Below are 15,598 nucleotides of genomic sequence, written 5' to 3' on the forward strand. Positions count from 1 at the left end.
GAGATTTGTGCACAAACAAAGCTTATTTTTCCTGAAAGAAGCACCATGGATAAAAGAAAAAATTTGGGCCGGATATGTAGAAAGATCAATGTAAATGTATTTTGTCCGGTACAAACCAAGAGGCACAAGGTGTGAGCCAGTTGGACAGCCACTTATTCAATCAGTCAGCCAAAGTTGGTCAGTCAGCCAGCGAGCAAGGAACTGATCCTCCCCTGTGAAAGCTGGTACCCTGGATTCAGAACAGCCCAGTGCATATTTGTAGTGTCGGGGGAACCTAAACTGTACCCAGTAAAAACACATCTGGTTTAAAAATAAAAAGGCGGGCTGGTGTGTGTACGCTGGGGCAGGCAGGACTTGGACCGCTGCCTCATTTCTGAACAGGCAGGAGGCCAGAGAGGTTCTGCAGCATTGAAGGATGCCATGGCTGACTGAATGATTGCTTCCAGCCAGGTATTTATACACCATTTGATCCCTGAGGGTGGCTGGTGGCAGACCTGAGGGCAAAGCTATTCTTTGTTGCATCTTGGATGTGCACTGAATTCAACTTCCCAAACACTTTAACAGGATAAAAGCAAACACATCATCTTTTAGACAATGACCCAGCCGTTGTACAGGTTTTGTTGTGGATCTTATTTTAGATTTTAAGAACGTTTATGAAGTGCTGTTCTGTTCTATTGAGATCCTTTTCTCTAACCTTAATTCACAGAGAGGTCAGAGGTCACGGGCAACTACAGAGTAGCCGAAAGTGGAACTGAGTTTTCTGCTGAGAAGGATTTCAGCATGGTGCAGCATTGAATCTAGGTTCTCCAGTTTTGGAGTCAGAGGTCGTTGCACTTTGACAACAGTAGGAAATAAGTGCCCAAAAAAGGATTTGGAAATGTGTTATTTTCTGTCTGTTTACCTTCTATCTGCTGATCCACAAAAGATTGTATATACTATAGCACTATGCTAGTTTGTGTAAAGGCCTATTCACAATTACTGAACTTGGTAAGTAGAGCGATGATGTGTTTTGTGACTCAAGGCCAGGAGAGATGCTGGGATGTGAAACGCTGGCTGGAATGAAGTCATTTGGCCAAATGCCTGTTTCCATCTGAAGCCAGAGGAGACCGTTAGCCTGGCGCTGCCTTTTTCCCACACCGTCATATCTCTCTCACTTTCCCTCTTCCTCTCTCTCTCGCTCCCTCACAGACACTCTCTCATCCTCGCTGGTTCAACCCTCGGGTGAAAAGAGAGTCTGACATCAAGAACAAGTTTAGAAAGTGACAATAGACTAAAGAGAGGTGTTACATACACCAGAGCGATCCACTTGATAAATATTTTCCTCTCGGTGCCTCCCCCTCTGCTCTGCCCCGCTCGTGGATGCCACATTCAGCAGACGGTTGTCAAACATCTACTGTGGCGGAGTTCATAGTTTAGTTTATGCATTGTGATGAACAGTCCAGCTTTCAGTCTGTGTTTATTACTTTAGATCATAGTGAAGAGTCATTGAGCAATAGGAAATACTTCCGTTTTGAGTCATTAGCTTAGTTTGAGTGAAATCTGTCGGGTTAAGTTGATGGTTGTTGGCTAATATTAAAATGAGTCCAGATTCTTCCAGTTTATAGTTCAGATTTTTGAATATGACACCACCTGTCAACTACCTGCCAAGCTTTTTATGATTAATAGTTAAACAATCAAAAAAGAAAACAATGTCGTAAAGGGTTCTATATATGTAGTGAAGGGAGACTGACATTTTGGCTTTAAATAACAGCTATAAAAAGATCCTATTTCGAAATATTCCACTGAACACAAAGTTCAAACGGTTTGACATTGAACCTTTACGATACAGTAACAGGACCTTTGAGAGACAGAGAGAGACAGACTAATTTATCCAATGTGACAAGTCACTTTAGGAACATCAGCGGACTTATATTTTGTTCATAGTCAGAGAAGTACTCACTATCCCGACCAAATAACCCAAGAAAGACCTTAAACTGTCTGAGCCTCATTAAGTTTCATACTCAGCTGAGACGGACAGAGCGCAGGCATCTGTCTTAGTGTCGCTTACAGCATACCCATGCAGCGTACATCCAAAAAAACCCACACTCCACCCCAAAATAATCAGCACTCTGCGTCTGGAGGGCCACTATCAACAACCATGCAATCATCTCCCAGGGTGCACAGCAAAACCCCTCACAACACGCCTGGCAGACGACTACAGGTTTGCCGAAGCACGTTGAAGCACTTTGTGACGGTTATGATTATGTTTGACTTAGGAGGGAACTTTTTCCTGGACAGCTTTTCAGAATAAGTCTGATCCGGCCTTTGAAAACAACCTGAGGAGCTTAAGCTGCTAAATCACTTCATGAAATTCTCTTTAATGGATTTCATGTAATAATCTCTTTAATTCTCTTTGACGTCCCTTTACTGTTAACTTTTGATTTCAGTTCGGCTTTTATATTTCTTACACTGCTTTTATTGCTTTTGCTATTACTTTTATTTGTTGGAAGCACTGAACAACCCTGTTTTCAAAACCTCTGTTCAAACGACTGTTATTACTGTAGCAGCAGCAGTGTTACAATACCAAACAACTTTGTTTGAAAGTGCAGATAGGTAACCTACCTTAATCAAAACCACGTCTACAGCCCTCTCTCCTTTGGCACAGAGACTGTACCTCCGCTTGTGGCGTTCATACATTTTCCTTTAAATATCCAGAGCAGATTTACCGAGCAGAAGGTTAAAATCCCGGAGAAGCACTGTTGAGGAGAGCTGAAGCTGCCTGCTAAGCTTCACATCTGGCCGCAGAAGCAGCCTTCCACCAGACTCCAGCTCTACTCCCTCCCTCCTTCTCTTCTTTCCTCCCTCCCTCTCTTTTCCTTTCCTCTGCCGCCTCTCAACTTCTCTCCTGACTTCTCTCCTGCCTGACTCACTCACCCTCTCTCTGCATTTTCTCCCTCTCCCTCTCTCTCTCTCTCTCTCTCTCTCTCTCTCTCTCTCTCTTTCTCTCTCTCTCTCTCTCTCTCTGTAAGAGGCTGTGAAAGTTGCTCTCTCATCCTGTTAAACAGCCCTCCAAAGTACTGGATTGTTACAGTATGACAGATGACAGAAGGCCATTATTACTTCAGTTAATGTGACTCAATCCTCAGAATTTATGTTGGTGAGATTCAACACCCCCTGCTGGATGAGGCCACCACTGAGGCCCCTTCTGGTGGTTGTTGTTGCACCTTTCTCAGATGATGTCCTTCCAACTGGATATGGGTGTGGGCGTTTTGAAAAAAGTTGGGAATTATGCAGAGAATGGTCTCACATGCATAGTAAGCCACTAGGGGCAGTGGTTACCTAGCAAAGCACATTATAACATATTACGAGAATATCCAGGTGATATGGTTGACATCAATATTATATGGCACCTTCCCATTCAAGTGAAAAGGAAAGTGTGTCCAAACTTTTGACTGGGACTGTTTACATACGTATCCCAATATGGCATGTGTTTGCAAATAACAACAAAAACACTGTATCAGAAGAAACATTTTAAAGAAATTAATTTAAAACAGAACATGCGGTAATTTGGTACAATGTTGAGCTAGTATCATTATGATGCTCTTATTTTGATATTATTACTTGTATTATTGTTATTATCCCTGTTAATTTTACTATATATATTTTGAATCATTTTCGAAATATATATTGAATCATTTTGATTTAGGAATGTTATTTTCTTGTATGCCCATTTTGTATTTTTATACTTTTGTGATTTTTCAACATGACTTAGGTGAGGCTTTAAATGAGCCCATTATATTTTAAAACCCTGTCTTGATTGTTTTTTTACTGTACATTGAAAGTTACTGCTGAATCTGTTGTCTGCTCTCCAAACCAGCTCAAAGCCAACTAAGGCAGCACCAAGAGCCCTGATTCACCCACAAATGTACAGGGACACAAACACAGCACAGGGTTCAGTATGTGTGTCCAGACCTTCACTGTGAAACAGATGGGATGGCTTCCCCTGACACTCTAGGATTAAAAAAATGCTTCTTAGAGAGCAGGAAATGTGCTTCCTCTCTACCACTCTGTAGGACAGCAGCTGGTCAAGAGCTTACAAAATCATCTATGACTATTCTTTCCCCTGGCTGCTCTCATCCATCAGATCTCTTGTATCCTACTTCATATCATGGCAATAATTTTAGTCACACTCATGATAAATTACAACAACATAACAAACAGGATAAATAACAAAAGTCAATGACGCATTTGTGTGGCCACCACCTCCTAAATCAGACCTACACTCCTGGGTTGAAGAGGCAGCCTACACACTGTGGTTGAGCTCCTCCTGGACAATATTTGCATCCATGTAAACGCGTGGTGGTCCCTGCAGTTTGTGGGTTGTCCCTGAAGTGGGAATCTGCTTTGCCCTCCTGTCCTGGCCATAGCTGGTCAATATCACAAAGGCATGAATCCCAGTGGCCACAAACAAATTAAACCCTCCTCTAATCAAAACTCTGACCTTCACACAGCACCAGGTGTTTCATAGTTCAGGAAAACACTGCGATCAATCCGTTGAACCAAACAAACCACAGTGTTTGTTGTTTGACGGGATGAAAAACTGACAATCTCTATATCACTCTGCTATAGCTCACAGTGTACAGCCAGAAAATTACATGGAGCCCAATGACGGCGCTAACAACCTCCCAGCTTGTGTTACTCCATCTTTCCACGTCATAAAGATGGATGAGAGCTGATGAGCGCACATTTACACACACGCATGCACAAACACGCACACATAAGGATTCATATTAACACGCATTAAAAGAAAAAGGTCAATCACTTAGCCTTAACCAGTGACTGAACAATAATGAGAGAGAGAGAGAGAGAGAGAGAGAGAGAGAGAGAGAGAGAGAGAGAGAGAGAGAGAGAGAGAGAGAGAAAGAGTGTCAACTGTCACCAAATTACTTTGCCTTGAATGTTGCCATGATTCCTCCATATTCACATTATATTCATCTTGACTGGGAGGAGCAAAGGAACTAAGCAGTACAAATGAAGAAAAAAAGGATAGAAATAGGAGACATGGGATTCATCTTATTGATCTACTAAAAAAAAAAAGAAAAGAATAAATAAAATACGCTATTGTCACAGAGCAAACAGTTTCTGTCTGCATGACTGATCAGTACAGCCAGTTGGCCGGTCTGGTTATTGGAGGTATTTCAAACTGTTCATGTTGGTGGAGGTTAATGTTAGTGCCTCCTTTTCTGCCCCTTGGCTGTGAAGTTCACTCTTTCCATGGGCCGTTTCCCTAAACAGTGAAACGGCAACTCAAATGTAACTAGTATCTCCAAAGCTGCTGCTGGCCACATCCTTGTTACCCAGTGAGACTGTGAATACAGCCACTCCCCATTTAAATAAAAGCAACATCAGCGGTCTAATGATGTGTTTACTGAGCAGGCCCCGTCAGCAGCACCACTCCTCACCTCTATCACCTTCTCCTCTTACAGTATTGGAGCTTCGCTGTGACTTCCCTGCAGATGTTTATATGAATCCCATTTGCAAAACAAATCCTCAGAATAATCTAAATTTATCTCATGCTCATGTCTTGAGTGTCTAACTCTCTCTGGCACTTTGACAGGACTCACAGCTGCGGATGAAAAACTGTGTTATTCCGCTCTGATGTGTGATTCAGAGAACTTTGAAGAGCCGTGATGCTGTGTGGACTCGCTAACTACAAGTTCCAGTATTCTGAGATATGAAATGCAGATGTTACGCCTGCTGAATCATCCAGGGCCAAATTATCTGCCATCTAAATAGCTTACATCTTGTCAAAACATCGACACACTCTTTGTGATTTTAATTACTTCCTTAACCTTGTATCTCATTTCCCGGTAGCTGGCTGTTACTGTTACTGTCATTTAGATCCAGTTATCCAGTCAGTTTTATTCTCTTTTTTTCTGGAGTTTTATAATCCACTGCACATTATTTCAGTACATTTTACAAACTGTTTCACATATTATGATGATTGTTCAACAATTACTGATTACTAGTTCTATCATTAGGACTATTAGGAATAGTACCACAACTCAAAACACCACAAAACTAAAATGCTAAAGAAAAGTGGGACCAGGCTATTCTTCACCCCCACTCTCACTACACTTTGTTCAACGCCCCCAAATCACCTGCTCATCAATGAAAGTGCAGGAAATTTCTAAAGGACTAAACGGCAGGTCATTAAATTCTGGCTCTGGTCAAGAGGAGAACTTGCAGTGATGCCACTGATTCTGCGTCGCCCTCTGCTGGCGACCCTACCATCCTGCACACTGTGTGTACGTCCTCCTGCAGTCAAACATCTGGCATTCAGAACAAGCCACTGACCCAGACCACAACCCAGGAATAAGCAGAGCCACTCCAAGTCTATGGCTGCTGAGGAATCTGTCAGTCAGCAACATTTCAGAGTAAAGTCCCATCTACTGAAGATCGCATCCATGTGCTCAGTGGCTGAGAGAGAAAATTAACTTCACAGGATGAATCCCATAGGATGAGACAGAGATCCTGCTGGATTTAACCGTAAAGCAGACATAGAGGTCATACTTCAGGACACTCTACACACTAGCAGGTAATATATATTCCTTGTTGAATGACTGCACTCACCAAAAGTACAAAAGAGCTGACTAAGCTGCAAGTCTCAAATTGAAAGCTTTTACTCAGAGGGAAAAATGTTCCAGACAGCTTTCTTCCTCAACTTCCTGCAAATCTCGAGTTGGCACATCAAGCTTCTCATAACCAAATCCTGCCTTCCCCCATCTCCCCTCAAATTTTTGATATACTTTTCTTCCTTTTCTTTACTTTGGTTATTCCTGCCAAATAAAGAGTTCCATTTTTTAATAAGATGCTAAATGTTGTCACTGAAAAAAACCTTTCAAATACAGTTCTTCTGCAATAATGACGCATGCATACTCTAGGTCCAATTAACATCATAAAATATGTGACACAAAACAAAGCCCACCAGTTGAATCTAACCGGACATGAATCGCATCTTTTTGTTCATGCATATATCTCTGTTGTGTTCTGTTGTTCACATGAGAATCATGTAAATCATGTAAACACTGGATTGAAGTCGTGCAAGTTATAAATAAGTGGTATTCAGACACTAAGGATGTTAAGACAGATGGAGACTCTGAACTTGTCTAATATCACACTCAACACGTACCTGTCTGATAAATCCCACTGTCACTGTATGCAAATTATTATATTTCGGTCATGGTAAATGGTAAAGTCCATTATAGAGATTGACCTGATATATTTTTATAATCTTCTTATCTGTATTTCACCAGTATTTACTATTATTGTTTGCATCATTTGATGATTTACATGGGGTTGGTGGAGCGGGTAATGGGGGCTCAAAAGGCTGCCTTAACTGCCAGACTTTACACAAACAACAGACAGAAGGTTTTCCTGCTCCTTTTCTTATTTTGGATTTGACTGGCGCGTCTGCTTGATGAGCATCACCTGTTTTTCTTTCCTCTCCTGTCACACGTCTGTCCGTCTGCAGCTGCACCTTCTGTTTCTTTGTTCTGAATACATTTCACATCTTGATAGCCTTGTAAGCATCAGAGCGCACTTGTTGCTTGTTACTACCAAAACAAATCAATGGTTTTTCTCAGCACTTGTCATAGCAGGAAAGGCACAGGTGGAACTGATTACATCACTGCTGGCTCCTAACGACAGCGTGATGCAGCAATTAGCGATGTTATCAGTTACACCTGGGTTTGACGAGTCAAAATGTCTGCTCTGCTGTTCAACTTTTGTTCACGCCACATTTTACCCCAGGTCATGTAATAGCAACGGGAAACTGGCTACCTCTTTGCTCACATCCTGACGCCAAAGGTTACTCAGGGTGTTTCAGGCTTTTGCAAACAGATGACTCATCTTAAATTGGTGTTAATCAAACGTGCGCCTGCAACAAAGCAGAGCGTGATAACTGTCAACCACAGTCGGAACTTACCGTGGAGAAGTCGGTTTCCTCTGCTGTGCCATTTTCTTCCTCCCCTGCCGCAATTACAGTGTCTTCAGACTTAATGACATCTACCTCTGGAGAAATACACACAACACAATGCAATCAGTCCAAAGGCAAATCCTCCAAATACAGGAATCAATAACAAGTGTTGCGTTGTGAAAGGAACTGGGACTCGCCTATCCTCACTGCAGATCCGCTGATGAGTTAGACAGGGAACAATAATGATGCTGCAGCTTGTGTCTTGTCTGGTTTTATTTACTATTAAAACTTTCCTGAGAGGACAATTTACCACAGGGAAAACAACCATTTGAATGTAAATTTATTTATCATTCTCCGATTAGAAAAACAGAACCCAAAAAGGTCCAGTGATGGTATTTTATAATTATCTGAGTATGGACTAAAGGATCTCAATCTTGTTTTTTCTTGGTTTGCTTTTATAAGTGAACATAACAGTGAAGAACAACTTTTGACCTTGTTTCGAAAAAAAGTGGATATTCTCTCTTCATACCCAAAACATTAAACAACACAAAGCTCGTCCTCACGATACATGTTACCTGATGCTGGGCCATCGTCAGGCTGTAAACGTATCCCCTTGTTCATTATGACACCCCACAGCACCAACCTCGCCCTTAACCCCTCTTTACTGTCCAGTGCAATTACTGCTGATGAGTGAGAACTGCTGTGAGAGTGCTGGAGGTTCACAAAGAGGAGAGAGAGAGAGACACTGCATGTCTCACTTCCTGCTCCATACTCCCATCAGCTGGCTCGACTATGTTTGTTCTGGAGGACCCAGCCTTCTGGCTGTGCGTCTAAGACTCAGTCACATGCACTGGTAATGTGACTGTGCCTGCTGACGTATACTGCAGCCAGAGTGTGCAAGTGTGCATGAGACACAGGCTAACAGAGAACATATGAATATAAAGGGAAGTGTTGTCAGACTATACATGGCCTAAGGTACCAAAGATATAACCCGGCTCAGTATTTCCTGTTACGTAACGTGTCACCATGTATCCCAGTGTCCCAGCACGATGATCCAGCAAAATGAATGTGCTACTGTCACATTTCAGGGAAAGTGTTTAAAAATAATCTTTTTTTTTGACGTTAAAAATTGAATCCTACAGAATTACTAAAAACGAAATCCTCATTAGGAAGACAATTAGCAAAAAAAAAAAAAAAGAAAGAAAGATTAAATTAATTAAAATGAAACATTAAATTAAAATGTTTCTTCACAACAGTAATATATCACAACAGGATGTCACACAAAAGCCCAAGACCTCTGTGAGCACAATTATGATGGGCTAGGTTGCATTTAGCTTTGTGGAGGCATTGCCATTAATCACCAGAGGAGGACTGCACCTGATTTAGCATATTTATTTAGGAATGAGACTATGACAAACATATGGCCCTGTGATGTATGCGAGTGTGTGGTACTTGAATAAACCTGAACTTGAACTGAAGTAAATCTGCATTTCCTCACCTTGCATTGCACTGTTGTAGCTTTCTGAGGCTCCATCCGCTGTGTCAAGAGTCTCCGGGTTTTCAGTCGTCTCATTGTCAACAGGAGGTTCACTGGGTGCTTCACTGTTTGGAAAAGACAGCTCTACTTCTGCACTGTCTGAAGGAAGAGTGGTACTTTGTGATGAAGATATATCGATCTGATTCTCTGAGCGTGTTAATCCCTCATCAGGTGACCTTTCATCTGCTGTCATTTCTAAATGATCCTGTTTCTCCTCCTGTAGCACAGATTGCATGTGTCCACTCTCCTCTGCTGAGGCCACCACAGATATATCGCTGGTCTCTGGAGACTGATGATTGCCTCCAACTGGGCCAGTCATCTCAGTCTCTTCTGCAACAGAGTGAGCAGGTTCAAATAAAACCCTACTGCTGACCTCTGATGCTGAATGCTCCCTCTCTGCGTGCAGGTCAGAGCCGTTTGCCTCTCCAGTTTCACCTGCATCCATATTTACTGTTGGAGAGCCCTCGTTCTCTGACAACAACACATCCTCTTTGGAAAGTTCTGGGACATGTTGCTCTCCTGCCCCCTCAGGATTCAAAGCCTCCATTGTCTGAGGGCTGTGTGGCAGTTGTGATTCAGGCTCGCTGCCAGTCTGGTTGCAGTCCGTCACTGTCTCTGCGCTGACAGTGCCCGGCTCAGAGGGGAGCGCTGCATCCACAGAGGGTGAATGTTCATTGCCTTCACCAGGTTTCACATCGCTTGGTTCCTCCATCATGGCTCCTTCTGAGGACAGTTCTGCTGTCTTGGTTTGGGTTAAGTCCATGTCTGGATCCTCCATAGTGGCGCTGTCCTGAGTGGGCTGGAATATGTCTGTTGTGGAGCTTCCAACTGATCTGAAACTGCCATCGTCATCACTGGAGAGGCCGTGGGCCACGCACGAATCTGCATCAGCGCGTGTGTTACCAGAGCCGGGCGTGATCTCAGGTGATTGCTCACAGTCAACTTCATCAATCCGTGCATCTTCCATGGAGTCATCAGCAGTGCGACAATCAACTGTACTGTCAGGTTCATCCATAATAAAAGTAATGCTTTCTATATTGCATCCAGAAGCTTCAGCTGGGTCTTCACAATCCGGCTCTTTACCGCTCGCTGTTCCTTTGCAGTTCCCAGTATGACAGCAAGTTTCTGGAGCCCGGCCCTGCTGCTGCTCTGTGGCGTAATCCCTACCAGCTGTTTCCTGGTTTTGTTCCCGGCTGTTTATGTCTGGTGGAGGTTCCCCCTTGTGGAGGCCTTCTATCAAGAGACAAGAAAAAGCAGATTCGGGCTCCTCGATTACATCACTGCAATCTATGGCCGATGGGTTGGGAAGGTCCCCTGGGGTTGATACAGGGTCTGTACACCCTTCATTCTCGGCCCTCTCCTTGTCTAAAGAGAGTCCGTCTGAGAGATCCTTGCCAAGTTTCGTCTCTTCTTTCCCTTCCAGAGAGCAGTCCTTCATTTCAGAATCAGAGTTGTGTGAAACCTCTGAGCCCTCTGACGATGGCGACTGGCCCATGACTAAAGCTTTCGAGTCTCCACTGGTCGTTATTAGATCTGTTGACTCTGAGCTGGCCTCCTCGTCCCTCCTCCTGGCTGTGCTGTCCTCTTCTTCCTGCTCACATGTGTCCTCTCCTTCTGTGGCCTCCTGTCCTTCCCGGATCACAGCCTCTCCTCTATCAGTTTCCTCTGCCTGTTTACCACAGCCTGCTGGTGGTAGCGTTCCCACAGTGAGGCTTGCCCCTTCTGCTTCACTCTGTGCTCCTTCACTCCTGTCACACAAACTCAAACTCTGGGTGGAAACAACATGCTGCTCCCTTTCCTCCTCCTCTGTTTGGCAGTATTCTCTCCCAGTGTTTGAACTGAGACACACCCGCTCCTCTGGGGAGCCGAGGCCATGCTCCTGGGGGCGTACCTCTGATGTTGGAGTACTCACAGACAAACTCTCGTCTTTCTCTGCATTTCCAGGTTCACCATGTCCACAGTCAGCAGTGCTGCTTTCCACTAGGCAGTCTTCTACCCAGCTGCCTTCAGTTGTTGTATCCAAGCACTCTGACGCTGTAGCAGGCTGCTGCAGCTGCTCCACACAGGTTATCTCTGTTTTGACACCATCACAACATTCAGCAGCTGTGTGCAGACAATCAACCTGCAGCTCCAGCACAGAAACTCCCTGCAGAATATAAAAAAGGAGGAGGATAGACGTTAGCTTTTCCCTCAGAGAAACCAACAGAGCTGCTCTCTAGTTCTTATCAATCGTCAACTCAGTGATTGCACAAGGTGTTCCACCGGTTATACAAACTGAGTTTGAAGGTTAAAAAAATGAGGGCGGTGAAAAGACAAACAATGTCCAACAATGTTCAGTGGCCGCTGAGGCCCTGGATGGAGCCAACGTGAGCAGATATATCGTGCTGAAAGGGCAGGGTGGTATGACTCACCTTGGCATGGAGATGGCATATCAAGTGCAGCAGCTGCTCCACACTCCTCTGAAGGGTTGGAGGTTCGCGGCCAGGGTGGACTCTCAGAGTCAGGGTGTGCGTGTTCAGCCTGGGGAGGTGGCAGATTACCCGGGCATCTGTAGAGACCAGGTGGACGCTCTCAGCGCCTTCATCCGTCTCTGTGTCCGTGTCAGCCCTGCAGTGAAATAAACACTTAGATCATCCCGACTGGTCTATGGCGTGATTGGCTAACGCGACACAGAACTGCTTTTGAGAGAAGGTTTTAACAGTGACGTCAGCCAATCCACACTCACACTTTTTCTTCCATAATCCACGTGATTGCTGCTTGTTTTTTTTCCAGAGTGGGAAAGGCTAGCAGTCCAGTATTGTGGTTGTTATTTCCATCTATTCAAGCCTTTTAGCAGGTAATTAACCAACCTACGGAGATACTGTCAGATAATAAAGTAGCTAGTAAATGTTAAAAAGTTCCAGACATTGTAGCCAGTCAAAAAAAAAAAAGTTACTTCCCTGTGGTAAAATACACCCTGTGATAGCCTGCATAAAGACCACTCCTAGTCGATAAGCTGTCCAAGAAAGGTTAACTCCCCCTGCTGCATTTGCTCTAAGTGTTGAAGGTAAAAGTATGTGCAGTGGTTTTTTTCATAAAGATAGTGCTGTAAAGAGGAGACACCTAAATGTTTGCGTAATCCTGGGTGGACTGCTGTAGCTGCGAGGCCCGGCAGCTGAGGTCACCCAGCCAGGCTGCAAGTGACTTCACTTTTTCATGAGGGAAATGTAATTACCGACACATAAAGAGAGAGCTGTAAGTTGTAAAAGCAACTCCAGTGCACGCTAGGCAATAAGCAAGCTCACTAAGTGGTAGTTGTCTTTCAGCTTGTGGCATCTTCATTTTGAGTTCAGCGAAAACTATTCTTCAGCAGATAAGTGGAGAGCTTAAAAGAAATAAAAGGGGTCTATAACCACTTTAAGCTGTGTCTCAGTTGATTTTATAAAGCTACTTTTTCTTCTCTGCAGTTTAATGTTGCACTATAAAGGAATTTGACCTCACCAGTCACTCCGAAAGAAGGCGTTATTAGGGATTTTACCTGAACACACACAACTCCTTGCCATTAAACCCTACAGAGACAATACTGCAGTATGCCTGGCTTACAATTACACATAGTGAGATGTTGTGGAGAAGTGCTACAACAGGTCAATAGACACAGAAGTTGTAACCAAAGGCTTTTGTGTTGTGGAATAGTTTCCCATCCGTCTGGATTGCCCTGGAACAACACTGGCAGCCCACACCGTTTCAATTTGCCCTCAACTACCCAACTGCAGCTCAGAGTGCTAAGCTAGGCCGCACTGTGGCTTCGTGGTGATGTGCTTTGGATACTTCTATTGTTCCAGCCAGACAACAGACAAACAATGCTGTCTGAAAGGGCTCTGGAGGAATCAGACCATCTACCTACTGATATATTGACATGAGGCTGTTTGTAGGGAGGGAAGGTCAAAGCTCACTGAATCTGAGCTAGTATCACTGTCAAACACTGTGGAGACAGTTTAGACAGTTCACAAGTAGATGTTGTAGACCTGAAGGTAGGCATCCGATGTGATAAATCCCATCAACAGTGGAAACAGCATGCATCCAAATGACAGATATCAGAGTCTGTCAGCTTTTTACTTTTCCATTATTCCAGTTTCATACTACTTATTTTATTTTTCATTGTTTTTGACACAATGTGAAACCAAAAAGAACTGCAATTCAAAGTTTTACTTTTATACTGTGTCACTGCAAACAAACAGCCTTTGACCAGTTAAGTCCTTACTTTATGAGGAGCTCGTGGAGATGCTCGTGTCCTCGTAAAGCAGCAATGGCAGATGGGGTGTGTCCTTGTCTGTTGGTCATTCGCAGGGCTTCTCTAGCTCCAGACTGCCGCAGCAAGAAGCGTGTAACCCGAAGCAGACCCCGACGAGCTGAGAAATGCAGCAGAGTCTCCTGAGGATTCAGGTCTGAGGAAGAGACAGAGGATGACAACTACAGTAAATACAGAAAGAATAAAACTGCATGAAATCAAGAGCGTAAGAGCAGCAAAGAGAGAAGAAGAGAAAGACAGAAGAGTGCAGCAGTCCAGGCAGCAAGTTTGTGGTGATTGATTTACACATTTAGAGACTGATAAAATGCTTGTTTCCATCTGTCTTAAACAATGGATCATTGCATTTAGGCTAATACTGTCACTGTCATTTATGGATTTAAGTCAACATGCCAATTCACAGTATTTTAAAACTGGATATTTTTGTACTGAAAATTAGAGAATAAGTTTTTGTGTTCACAGTTCAGGACAGTGTGGAAAAGCCTCTGAAGTAGCATCTAATATGTCATAATAAAAAACAAAAAAAATCAACACAACAAACAAACAAACAAACAAATCATAGCAACAACAACAATAAAGATGCATTTGACGGAATCAAACTACAACGATTCCTTTTACCACAGGTGAGCCACAGTAAGTGCACTAGACTCCCATTTTTAATTAAAGACCATTATCGGCCCCATTTGTCAGTCTGACTCCTAATAACACCATCAAACACTGAATTCCCCCCTTTACACATCCACAAAGACAGTAATGGAGATTCATGGACAGACACACACACACACACACACACACACACACACACATTATCTTTGTGCCAAAGCGGCAGGTTGCCAACAAAGCCCCCTATAGCATTAAAGGCAGGCTGAATGGCCTTTGGTTATTCAAGAAATGTTCTCATCTCAGATTGAATCTGTGTTTTGTTTAAATGAGTTGCCCAATCGTTTCTGTTAATATCAACATCTTTTACTGCCCGACCACTCGCAAATTTATTGTCAATTTCAGAGGGCATCCTGAGATAAGGGGTACCAAAGAGTGGGAAAGTGAAGTTCAATAAATGGTAATTTCACAATGAAATGTGGAACAGATCATTAGAGAGCAATGAAAACCTTAATAAGCTAAAACTCTTAACAGCTGTATTTGCTTGGCTTCCCAGATGTATTGAAATGCAGAGTCAGTACACTGCACTGTGGTTATTTCAAAACTGCAGAAATTACAGAAACAAGAATAATGAAAAACCTTCAATACTGTTGCTGTTTTTTCTTCACAGTTATTTATTAAAAATATTTTGTTTTACTCTTAAGCTTTCATTTGTTACTGCCTGTGAGCAGAGGACTTTTCTTCCTCCAGTGTCCATACAAAAAAACAGAAATTTATTTGAGCAAACAAGGAAAATCCATGGTTTTCCACTAAGACTTTCACTAAGGTTTCAACAGTATGATATAATCAATTATAAAATAGGATAGAAAAGATGACGACAACAACAAAAAATCTGCACCAGTGTTAGTTTCTGTGATCATCACCACAATAATCATTAGGCAACATTTACAATGATGGTTGTGTCTGCTGATGAGAGCTCTCACTCCATGTACAGCGGGCCAGTCTGTACCCGCCTTCCCTGATGAACCTCAAGCTAATTGGTCAAATTTAATGCTCCACTTAGCTGAGCTATGCTGGACTGGAATGCGAGGTGTCAACAGCAGCAGGAAATGCTTTACTGCAGGGTTGGATGGTGGTTCCTTAAAACCGCCTGCCATAACACCCATGATATTTTTGGACTATGGCATCCCAGAGGCTCATCTGGGAAATAAATGTAATT

At 43.2% G+C, this 15,598-nt stretch overlaps 1 protein-coding gene across 6 annotated transcripts in view; it reads right to left on the reverse strand.

Annotated features, from left to right (window-relative positions):
* The window catches only part of LOC139628454 (A-kinase anchor protein 13), a 105,546-nt gene that overhangs the window by 55,028 nt on the left and 34,920 nt on the right, over nucleotides 1-15,598 (reverse strand). For all 6 annotated transcript variants that reach the window (XM_071490129.1, XM_071490126.1, XM_071490130.1 and 3 more), the window contains exons 6-9: nucleotides 13,735-13,918; nucleotides 11,906-12,101; nucleotides 9,456-11,640; nucleotides 7,967-8,052 (exon numbers count right to left, since the gene is read on the reverse strand). In XM_071490129.1, the coding sequence (XP_071346230.1) occupies nucleotides 7,967-8,052; nucleotides 9,456-11,640; nucleotides 11,906-12,101; nucleotides 13,735-13,918 (2,651 nt within the window). The remainder of the gene's footprint in view (nucleotides 1-7,966; nucleotides 8,053-9,455; nucleotides 11,641-11,905; nucleotides 12,102-13,734; nucleotides 13,919-15,598) is intronic.

The sequence above is a fragment of the Trachinotus anak genome, unplaced genomic scaffold (genome assembly GCF_046630095.1).
Source record: "Trachinotus anak isolate AG129_WGS33_773 ecotype Australia unplaced genomic scaffold, CSIRO_AGI_Tana_v1 ptg000011l, whole genome shotgun sequence".
NCBI classification, from domain to species: Eukaryota; Metazoa; Chordata; class Actinopteri; order Carangiformes; family Carangidae; genus Trachinotus; species Trachinotus anak.